The 11,831-nt window shown below is 43.5% G+C and overlaps 2 protein-coding genes across 4 annotated transcripts in view; one reads left to right on the plus strand and one right to left on the minus strand.

Annotated features, from left to right (window-relative positions):
- Positions 1-396: 396 nt before the first annotated feature.
- On the plus strand, positions 397-6,566 carry chrna2a (cholinergic receptor, nicotinic, alpha 2a (neuronal)). The gene is made up of 6 exons (XM_042072021.1): positions 397-585; positions 1,979-2,133; positions 2,765-2,809; positions 3,143-3,252; positions 4,557-5,796; positions 6,126-6,566. The coding sequence occupies exons 1-6, from the start codon at positions 519-521 to the stop codon at positions 6,249-6,251; spliced, it is 1,743 nt and encodes a 580-aa protein (XP_041927955.1). The 5' UTR covers positions 397-518; the 3' UTR covers positions 6,252-6,566.
- A 1,991-nt stretch (positions 6,567-8,557) lies between these two features.
- The window catches only part of ptk2ba (protein tyrosine kinase 2 beta, a), an 18,318-nt gene continuing 15,044 nt past the window's right edge, over positions 8,558-11,831 (minus strand). For all 3 annotated transcript variants that reach the window (XM_042072587.1, XM_042072588.1, XM_042072586.1), the window contains 6 exons: positions 11,100-11,135; positions 10,899-10,923; positions 10,585-10,631; positions 9,996-10,130; positions 9,698-9,778; positions 8,558-9,495 (listed from right to left, as the gene is read on the minus strand). In XM_042072587.1, coding sequence (XP_041928521.1) covers positions 9,274-9,495; positions 9,698-9,778; positions 9,996-10,130; positions 10,585-10,631; positions 10,899-10,923; positions 11,100-11,135 — 546 coding nt within the window. In that variant the 3' untranslated portion in view covers positions 8,558-9,273. The remainder of the gene's footprint in view (positions 9,496-9,697; positions 9,779-9,995; positions 10,131-10,584; positions 10,632-10,898; positions 10,924-11,099; positions 11,136-11,831) is intronic.

Here is an 11,831-nt window from a genome sequence, read left to right on the forward strand (position 1 = left end):
AATCACTGACAATTTGCCTCCCCCTAGCGTGCATGTGGCCAAACTTTTTCACATGAATTACAAAGTTTTATGGTAAAATTATTGATCATCCAGAGACGACGCATAACCTAGGCTATAGTAGCCAATGACTAAGGTGCGTCTTAGAAGTGAATCATTACCGTTGAGAAGTAAAACAACAGATCGGGCATAGAAGTCGACTCGTTTATTTTAAAGACCAATAAATAGAAATGTTTTTTCAGTCAAGGTCTTTTAGACCTTGAATAATTTTTGAATGAACAACGAAGACAATACCCATGTGACCGTCGTCAAACCATTTGTCATGATGCCATGCTTCGCCCCTGCCCGTCTTGACCGAAGAGACATCGGATCACCATATGCCTCCAACTGTTACCGCGAGAGAGCATCTTCAACACACTGCGCCCTATAAGCGAGTAGAAATGGCTATCATGAAATGGATATAAAGTTACAGTTTCATAAAAGGCAAACTTTCCGTTTTGACGTTTGCGGTCAGCTGTGATATGGAAGGAGCTTTACTTGTGTTCTTGAGGATCACTTTGCTTGGCTGCCTAACATTAACCAAGAACTGTAAGTAGCCTAGCTCATTACAGTTTGTTATGATACATATCGAGCGGATACCTTTGTTTCTATCGTTATGCCAGACTTTAACAGACTTTCATTTCAAATATTAATTATATATTATGCCCCCCCCCCCCCTCAAGTTTATTGTATGGATTTGTCTACCTTCATGGAATTGGTTTGTATGTTTGATGTTATTTTAACCTGTTGTTGTTTGCAAAATTGTTGCTTATTTTGCTTTTGTTGTTTGCAAAATTGTTGCTTATTTTGCTTTGTTGTTTTAGCATATAAAAACAGAAAACAAGCGTAAAGTAAATGGGGACACTCAAATGAAAAATCTATTCAGAAATGCTTTCGGCTGGTATGGCAAGAGCTCTCATCCTCTCGATTTGGAAATTGTTGAAGGTTCAATGGAAGTGAAAATGCATGCCGTATGTGTAATGCATTGAGGTATTTGTATTACTCTCAGCTTTTAACATTAGACATGTGATGCTTACTAGACCTGGCCTTGTAAAAAAATCCCTCATCATTGTGAGGGATGTCTAATTGAAAGTGACTGATGTTATTAAGGAGTGAATAGTGATTACAGTGTGAGGGAGGCTTTGCATGACCAGGTTCTCCCATTAATTAATGTGCCAGTTAGCATAGGATTTGCTGATAGGTAGGATGCCCTGTGTACTGCTACATCTACTTTCGCAGACAACTGACAGTTAAGGCAATTCATAGTCTTAAACGGACAGTGCTGGTAATTTCAAATTTGGTTTATGCATGAAATATCAAGCGGTAGATGTCACCCTACAATCATGAATGTGACCACTCTGATGTTAGTATGATGACAATCATCATCATCATCATTATGACAATAATGATCCAACCCATTTGGGTTTCCAACTTCAAAACTTACATCATATTGGCTACCTTTGCCCTAGTTGGTCATATCAAACCCAGTGGTTTTAATGCAATGTTAAAAACGTCTTTGAATTTATCAGTCTTAGAACTTTTACAGCTCTGATGATATAATTTTCTCATTACCCATTTAATCCAACGGCTGCTTCAGGACTCCTTTCAGCACAACCTTGGAGCTTAGTAGCTTTTCATTCTCACTCACAGAGCTTTTAAGTAACATCACTTCTCATTCATCTGATGATCTTATGAAGTCAGAACACATACACAGTTTCAATTTGGGTCCAAGTTCAACTGTGCAAGTGTATACCATATTTCAGGTTAGCATCACGTGATGTGCATCTTTACTGTCTTACACCCAAGGAGGCTTAACCGCTCATGTGTTATACTGGATGATTAGAACTGAATCTGTTCAGCATTTTAGTATTTTTCTTCTCTGTCTGTCTGTGTGTCTGCCGGTCGTTCTGTCTGTCATGTCTGTGTGTCTGTCTGTCTGCAGCTGTGGCAGGAGACAAATGGACTCATGCACATGCCGAAGACCTCCTCTTCAAAAAGCTCTTTCAGGGATATAACAAGTGGTCCCGGCCAGTGCGCAACATCACAGATGTCGTCATTGTCAAATTTGGACTCTCCATTGCTCAGTTGATTGATGTGGTTAGTTATTTTGTACCGGTTTTTAGTGTTTTTTTTTTTTGTTTACTGTAGTACTTGTACAGTACTTGTTACTGTATTTATTAATGCACTTATTTTGATCTACATACATTTTCAGTGATACCCTCTATACATTTACTACCTATAATGGTGCTTCTTATGTTGTGCATGACTCCGCTTTTCAAGACATTCAGGCATTTGCTGTGGCACTGCAAACTATTAGTTTAGCATATTCATTATTATGGTAGTGACTCATTCGGATACCATGGGAATAATATTTTTCCAAATGGAATGCTTTTGTGTGGAAGCTCAATAGAGTTTGATTGATGTGGTGCTTTTAATATAATAACCCTTTGGTCTAGTTATTAAATGCATGTTTGAAAAAAAAAAAATCCATAGTATGTAAAGAACAATTGTATTATTATACTGTAGCATTATCTGACTAAATTAGCTGCATTGATTGTTTTAGATTTGCCCTCTACCCTCATGAGTAGCAGGCTACTGTGTAAGAGTAGTGTAATGTATTATGGACTATTGACCATTATGCTCTCAGTTTAGTGTGACCCCATGCTGAACTGGCCCTTCCTTCCTGTAATTAACTGGCCACTCCACCCACCCCTCCTGTCTCCCGCAGGATGAGAAGAACCAGATGATGACCACCAATGTGTGGCTGAAGCAGGTGATGGACAAACTGCATTTTTACTGTAACTCCAGCCACTGGCTGAGATCCTCTGAAGTGTCAGTGGTCTGAGTCTGTGGTGGTTATGTTATCTTCTATTGTTGTAATTTAGATTTTTTAGAATAAGGATTTGAAATGCACATGGCAACACAGCCACTCATAAACCCTCTATAACACATATAACTAATGGATAACAAGCAAATATTCACAGAAAAGAAGAAATGGTGAGAAAGTTGGGTCACTGAAAGATTAAGTGAATGAATGATTTTGTAGCTGTGCATTGTTATGTGTGTGGCAGACAGACTTTGATCATGCTCTCTTATCTGTGTTAAGGAGTGGAATGACTATAAGCTGCGATGGAAGCCCTCTGATTATGACAATGTCACATCCATCAGGGTCCCCTCAGAGCTCATCTGGGTTCCAGATATCGTCCTGTATAACAAGTAAGTGTGTATTTCGGTTAGGTTGGTTGGTGGTTGCAACCTGGTCTCATTAGCTAAACGTTCCCCAGGGAACGTTTTTTGCAGACCCAGCCAGACGTACCACCAGGTACATTTATGTATATCTTAAATGCCCCACATACTGAACAAAGATATTAGCATCTTTTCACTTACACACCTGTGTTACCGCACTTATTCTTTAAACATCCTTTCTTATACTACTATGGTACTGCTAAAACAGTCAGGTTTGGGATTGCATTCTTATATCCTAATTGCATTCATCTGTGGAATAATTGCTCATCCAGCACTCACTTCACCCCATGCACGGGCCTTACTTGAGTCTAATTTCTAACGATAGTTTTAGGTTTTACTGAAGGGAATTGCACATAATTACACCGTTTTCAAGAAGTGTTCACAAAGAATTTAAAAACGTATTAGTCATGTCATAATCACTCTGTGTTTTACTTCTGAAGTGTCAAATTATACTTGATTAGGGAGTGCGTTAAAGATTATTAATATTTGTAATAATATTTCCTTTCAGTCTATCTGCAATTAAGCCTCATCTTTCTCTGTGTTGGTCTAATCAAGTAGAACACTGAGGGAGAAGCTGGGCAGTGAAATACAGACTGCTGATGTATGGTCTAGAATAACCACTCTCAATTACTAATGAATTGAAGTCCAGAGTTACACAAGTTTGCCTCTGCAGCAGTGCAGGCTTGATTAGCCCTGGCACAGATATCTCCTGGACCTCCCTGTCTGCAAGGGGAGCGTTGACTTTCTCTTGCATCAGGATATTTTAACAAGTTTGAAAATGATTTAAAGTGATGCAGAATATTAAAGGTTATGGAAAGGCGTTGGATAATTCACTGAGTAGTTGTTTAAATGTGCCTTCAAATGTCCTTGGGCTAGATGGAAGGTCTCTAAATTTACCAGAGTGTTTGTTTTATTTTTTCATTTCATTAATATTTCATGGAGTGCTCTCATTTGTCTGAGTTGCTTACGGTTAGTTTGTTCAGCTTTGTTTTTCAGAACAAAGCTCTCGGAAATCCCTTTTATGGTGTTTTAGACTCTAAGTGAACATTCTCCAGAGGAACATTTCAGGACTGTGATACAATTGTCATTTGAGAATGAATTAAATTGACTCCATCTCTGCAGAAACAAAGCCATGACATTGCACATTGCAATATCACTGCACCTACAACTTTATTTTATTATTGATCATTGATTAATTATTGTAGCAAAGGTATCTTGATCTCATTTGCATTCAGATTCATTCATATTCTACATGTATGCTTTCCTCCTCTCAGTGCAGACGGTGAGTTTGCAGTGACCCACATGACCAAAGCCCACCTGTTCTACACGGGCCAGGTGCGCTGGGTGCCCCCGGCCATCTACAAGAGCTCCTGCAGCATCGACGTCACCTTCTTCCCCTTCGACCAGCAGAGCTGCAAGATGAAGTTCGGCTCCTGGACCTACGACAAGGCCAAGATCGACCTGGAGCGCATCGAGAACACGGTGGACCTGAAGGACTACTGGGAGAGCGGCGAGTGGGCCATCGTGGACGCCGTGGGCACGTACAACACCAAGAAGTACGACTGTTGCCACGAGATCTACGTGGACATCACGTACTACTTCATCATCCGCCGGCTGCCGCTGTTCTACACCATCAACCTGATCATCCCGTGCCTGCTCATCTCCTGCCTGACCGTGCTGGTGTTCTACCTGCCGTCCGACTGCGGCGAGAAGATCACGCTGTGCATCTCCGTGCTGCTCTCGCTGACCGTCTTCCTGCTGCTCATCACCGAGATCATCCCGTCCACGTCGCTGGTGATCCCGCTCATCGGCGAGTACCTGCTCTTCACCATGATCTTCGTCACGCTCTCCATCGTCATCACCGTGTTCGTGCTCAACGTGCACCACCGCTCGCCCAGCACACACGAGATGCCCCGCTGGGTGCACGCCGTCTTCCTGGAGCTCATCCCGCGCTGGCTCTTCATGCGCCGGCCGGCGCCCAACGCCAAGCGCCGCCGCCTGCTGCGGCTGCAGACCAAAAGGCCAGTCCACTGCTCCGGCGAAAACTCCCACGGCCACGGTCACGGCCACAACCACTCCCTGGGGTCCAGCCACGGCCCGATGCACGCGTCTAGCCTCAGCACCTCCAAGAGCTGGCTGCACGAGGAGACGGACGTGGACCGGACGCCTGTGTGTGAGGAGGGCAGGGCAGGTCTGAGGCTGGGCACGTGGAGCGGGGTGCCCACCTCCTACTCGTTCCCCACGCTGCACCTGCCCGACGCTGACCCGCTGCACCTGCCCGACGCCTGTCTGTCTGATCCGCTGGGCAGGAAGTCGGCCTCGCACCACCAGCTGGAGGGCCTGGCTCCGGGGCTGGACTCCAGGGGGAGCCTCCTCCTCTCGTCCCAGCGTCTGTCCGAGCTCGGGGCCCTGCAGGCGGACCCGGCCCTGCTGTTCTCCCCCAGTGTGCTCCACGCCCTGGAGGGGGTGCGCTACATCGCAGATCACCTGCGCGCCGAGGATGCTGACTTTTGTGTAAGTGCCCACCTCAATCAGGCATGCATACACACAGACACACGCACACTAACACACATACAGGCACACATACACACATCGCTCTCAACACACACAAATACACACACACAAACACACATACAAGCATACATACAGGCACACATAACTTACAACATACACTAACACACACACACACACTTCTAAGATAAATTGCTCTGATATGAATCCCACATTGCACTTGTGTCTGGCCCTGCTGACATCAGCATCTCATGCCAACATAAGCTGATTTCAGACGCCCTCCCATAAATCACTTAACATGTTGGTGCTGTTTCTTCACCCTCTTCTTGCAGGTGAAGGAGGACTGGAAGTATGTGGCCATGGTGATTGACCGTATCTTTCTGTGGATGTTCATCATCGTGTGCCTGCTGGGGACAGTCGGCCTCTTCCTGCCACCTTGGCTCTCAGGAATGATCTAGGTCACAGCTCTGGGGCATAGTGATAACACACACACAAGTGTGCGCACACACACAAACACACACATACACACACACACACACACACACACACACATATACACACACACTTGGCCTAAGAACCACTAAGGCCATGGCAGGACTTAGGCTCACCTGTCAGAGACTGATCCTATCTGTACCTTGGAAGAGCAGGAAGGCAAAATGTCCTTCACTGAGATGGCCTTCCTACCTATGTTCCTACGAAGTACCCAGATGAACTGTGTGGTTAGAATGATCTTTTTATTTATTCATTTTGATTATTTATGCTTGTTTACCAGTTGGGATTGTTTTACTTTTGATTAAGTAATGTCATTATTAAATCAGTATACTCTATTCCAGTGTTGGTGTTGGGAGTGCAGAGATAACTGAAGGACATTGTTACATGTGCAAACACTAGCCTTGTTTCCATGCTCTTCCCTATAACTCATATGGTAGAAACTTAAAACAGAACCCCTAGCATAATCCTGTGTTCTTGTTCATACATAAGGTCGTTGACTTGGATAAAGCAATTTCATAAAAACCTGCATCACAATACCAAATATTATTGGTTCATCAACCATCTCCCATAATACTGACATTGGCATGTATGTCATATCTATTTGGAGAATGTGTAGCTAGCGCAAGAGTGTTTGAGGGACTGAATCTTCTGCAACTGCACATGCAGATAAAGAAAAAAGAAATGTCTGGGACTGGTTAATTAGTTCATGGGTAGGTTTTTTCATCTAGCAGCGTTTTAACTAGCTTGTCTCATTATGAAATTCTGTCATATCAGACATCCATGTCATTTATGCCTGCCTCCCCACTGAGAGAGGGTTACCATGGTGAAGGTCAGAGTTCACACCAGGCCTCCGTGCTCGACCTCATACTTTTGCATCATTATCATCCCTTCTCCCAGCAGTCAGCACAATGTCCCCTTGTTTAGTCCGGTGCTGGGACAGGGCACTCTCGTTGGGCATTGATCAGGAGAAGACAGATTGGAGCTAACTCAGCCGTGGAGGAGTAAAGAGCATGGAGATATCTCTCAGCCTGACCTTGCACGTCTCAAACTGAACTCCATTCACACCACCTTTCATGAATGGATAAAAATGAGTCCCTTGAGCTTGCCATTGTTCCTTAGGGAAGGAACCTCAGTGCAAGTAGGAAAGGGTCTTCCTTGAAATGGCGCAGACTGTAGTCTTGCAGAGAGTAGCTCTTTAGGACCACAGAGCAGTAATTTAATAAGACAAACATGGTTTAAGGGAAGCAGATGGACAATTATACAGTACTTATTACATAATGCCAGGCTCCCAACATTTTTATTATGTCTTGCAAATGATCTTTCTAGTCATTTATGTAAACAGGATTGTTATTAGTTTAGGCATGGACTGAGGACTTTTAGAAAGCCAGCATTCAGTTTCCAACACCCCAATAAAACATAGTTATAATATATACAGTATATATACATGTAGAAAACGATATCACCTTAAACATGACACAATTGGTCCAATCTCTAATGGGTGTTTCTTTGAAACAAAACCCTGGAATTCACACTGTTTGTGTAATGTGGAATAACATTGTCTAAATGTATTGCATAAACTAAATTTGCATAAACTCCTGTTTAATAACCGTTCATAATAGGCTATTATTTATTGGTCTTAGAATGCAATGACTACCGCCCTTCCTGGGATTCAGTCACTGGGGGATGTGAGGTAACTAGATTGAGTGATTAATTAACTCTCCCATAGCAACAAATGAGGAGTGAGACGTTCGCCCTGATCATTGATTAGAGTAGAGTGCTTCCCGGTCTCGGTGGCTGTAAATTGGCATGACCTACTGAGAGAATTACTGTAAATAGCCGTATCCGTCAATCACTTTTTTAATTTCTGTAACTCCACAAAGGCTTGATGGACTGTGATGTCAGTCGCTGAGAGACAAATCTCCTCCTCTTCTCTGTTCAGCCTGCTTCAGATGAATGAGCTTCCCTGACAGTTGGTAGACACTGCAGTTTGCGAGGGAAGGTTTCCCTCTAGTGGCTACATTGGGTTAAAATGGTAGTGAATGATGGATTTCAGTCCGTTTTTTAATATGATGATCAAAATGTAATCAAATTACTGTAATTTTATGTGTGAGTCATGTTGCTATTATGATCCTGCGTCAGAGGCTAGACAAGTTTAGAAGGCTGCAGTGGACAGTGTGTCTTACTCATGTGAACGGGAAATGAAGAAACTAGTTGGAGAAAAGCATATTAACCTTAGCCCAGTAATACCTTTACAAATGGCAAAACACAATTATTAATTTATGTATTTATTTAATTAAAAAAACGGCGGTGTCATGTCTACAGCAAAAACTCTGGACTCATAACATGAATGACTTTCCTCTTGACAAATATTAAGTACCACGGTAAAAAAAATATTTTCATCAGTTCCTTTCCTTGTTGTTGTTGTTGACACTGCCAAACAAGGCCAAGGCCAAATACATTCAGATGCTTTGAACATGGTCCTCTGGTCAAAATGTAGCACTACTGATCTGCCTGTGTGTGTTTAAGTGGCTTGTACTACACACACAGACATATGTATGACCTGAATATCAACACAACTTTCATACAATATCTTAAATATAACTTACATCCAGTCACGCAGCATAGGGTTCTCTAATTTCACACAAGTATGTATGTGACATGTGCCATGTGTCTCCAGGTCATTCAGAGCCTCACCAGAGTAAGTGCTTTCAGTTCAATTCAAACCACTTGAAATGTGAACCTGCATGATATGTTGAAATGACATTAGGACCCTTGTGATTTGTTGAATATTATCAGGACTTGAGAAGAAACCACAATACACACTTGCGTCCTATAAGGACCCTGAGTAGGTTCAGAAACCCCATCTTAAGTAGCGCGTCCCTCTCATTCACTCCTCTTTATGACCCCCCCCCCCCCCCAATGTGCTGAATGTCTCTGGGTTGGGGGGGGGGGGGCAAGAGGAGTGGATTCTAGGTGCATGGCCGGGGTCTAGGTTGGCTCAGAGGTCGGTTTGGCTACGCTGGCCCGGACGCGGGCCTGGTCCACGGCATCCAGGAGGTTTTTGGAGTCCATGGCCAGCGTGTGTGCAGCGGTCAGCATCTGCTTCTTGCACTCTTCCCTCAGAGAGGTGATGGCGTTCTGCTGCGCCAGACGCATCTTACTGATCAACTCTGCCAAGTCTTTATTCAGCAGCTTCTGAGTGCCTTCGATCTGTGTGTGTGTGTGTGTGTGTGTGTGAGAGAGAGAGAGACAGAGAGAGAGGGAGAGGGAGAGAGAGAGAAAAGGTGAAAGGGGAGAATTATTTGATAAGAAAAGGTTCTCAACCACAATTTTGTGATTTTTTTAAAATTGGGATGAGGGGGGTACCCTTGAAATACAGGTAGTTGTTGGCATGTGTTTGAGGGTGCAATACCTCTGTCTTGCTGGATTTGTCCAAGTTTGGAAGAGCTTCATCCACACTATTGATCAGCTTCCGCAGGGTCAACCCAACAGACTGATATAAACAGACAGAAACAAACAGATCACATACATACATTTCTGGCTTTGCAACTTCCCAAGATCTTTTTTACACAGCTGTCTCCCATTGCACTGCCTTTACACTGTTACAGGGTGTTGCTTTACATCCACTTTTGCTATATATATCAGAAGCTTGGACTGTACGGTATATATACTGTGGCCATGAAGTGTTTACAGTGTCCAAATTCCCATACCTTCACTAAGTTGACGTATTCAGAGGGGGGCTGCATATTGACATCGTTCTTCAGCTGCACCACCATCTTGACCATCTCCATAACGTTGTGGTACACTGCATCCTCTGAGCGGTCCAGCTCTGCAGTGGGAGCTGGCTACAAAACGACAGAGAGGGTGCGCTATGTTAGCATGGCTTTTGCACTACAAACAGCTGCAGCTACATGTGTACAGTTATGTCTCAACTAAAATGCATTTGGACAGACTCTGAGTCAGACTATTTTGTAGTAGCCAAACTATTTTGTCTGACAGTTGTAAACATTCGGATGTGCCAAAACAGGAGCAGTTTCTGAAACCCAACCTGCCCAACGAACGACAACAAAGCTCCCTGACAACTTTTTAAGAGCCTAATAACCAGGCATGTGACGGAAGCCCAAGGCTCTGACTGAAGCCCCCGCTGCTTTGATGGCAACCAGCTGCCAGACAGCCAGCTAATGGAGGCGGGTGGCAGCGCGCGGGACGCAGCCGTCGTGCAGCGGGGGCTTCAAAGAGCGGCGGGAGCAGCAGCAGCGTCTGGGCGGAGTTCCAGCCTGCCTTTAATGAGGAAATTACCTGGGCGGTCAGTCGAGGAGGCTTGTCTGGAGGACTTTTGAACTGGGCTTCAGAGGAGGGGATGGAAGGGAGAGAGAGAAGAAGAAGAAGAAATATAGAGAGAAGGTGTTTAGTAGTATTTAGTATATTTTTTTTATTCCTAAATCAGCTTCAACAGACAGCTTCTAAAGCTGATAGCCACTGATACTACACCATAGCCTCACAACAAAAATGGAATACCCGAATATTCTTCAGATTGTCTTTTATCACACACAATGCAGAGTAGACACATATCATGTATATATCATTTCGGCCTGTGCTGATTCAGTACTTACCATATCCTGTCTCCCCCTCAGAATTCTAAAGGTGACAGGGTAGAAAGATATTAGACTCATGATCTCTGAAAAGAATAAAATCTACAATCCACTAAGCTTAGATACAACATACCGTATCTGAGTGTTCTAAGCATAAGGAACAGTTGGGGAAGAGTATGCATATTGTAAGCACAAGGAACAGTTGGGGAAGAGTATGCATACCGTATCTGTTTTTGCCAAGTCCTGTCCCATTGGGTCCTACATAACAGATGGAAATAAACAGTCAAACAAACAAACCTTTACAGCAGAATAATTAGAGGTGTTAAAGCTCCACACAACGCAGACCACAGAAAGGAAACGCTGTGGAAAATGGTATGACTGGGGTTGACTCATCTGAGCTTATCCGTCTGTTCTTCCACAATGCTCCCTTACTCACACCTGCCTACAGTATCTCAGGTCCCATCGCACAAGCTAATCATCTGTTTCTCTAAAGGTGAGCACTTATAGTCACTGGAACCTCCTGACACACTCCTGTTCCATGGGATTTCTCCATTAAAGTGTTAGCACAACATCCACCTGATGTGGACAATTCCATTAACACATCAATGTTGTTTTCACAGAATATGCTTTCAATTAACACTTCAGTCATTTAACTCAAGTCAATTAGCAGTCTAAATATGAAGTCAATTAACACCTTAAAACTAACACTCTAAAATTCAAAATGCTTACATTTTCTATATACAAGCTTACCCAGCAAAATAATAGATCTTTCTTTTCTTACAAATGCTTGCAAACAGCATGTTAGAAAAGGACAACTAATGCTCCAACCCTTAAATATAGTGTAATGCCTCTAATGCCTGCAAAAAGTGCAACATACTTCAACCAGCCCTTTTAAGCAACATGGTGCAAGTATTAAGGGAAGTTGCCTTTGGCTGCTCCCACAGACCTTGTTGC

This window comes from Alosa sapidissima, chromosome 19 (genome assembly GCF_018492685.1).
Source record: "Alosa sapidissima isolate fAloSap1 chromosome 19, fAloSap1.pri, whole genome shotgun sequence".
NCBI lineage: Eukaryota > Metazoa > Chordata > Actinopteri > Clupeiformes > Clupeidae > Alosa > Alosa sapidissima.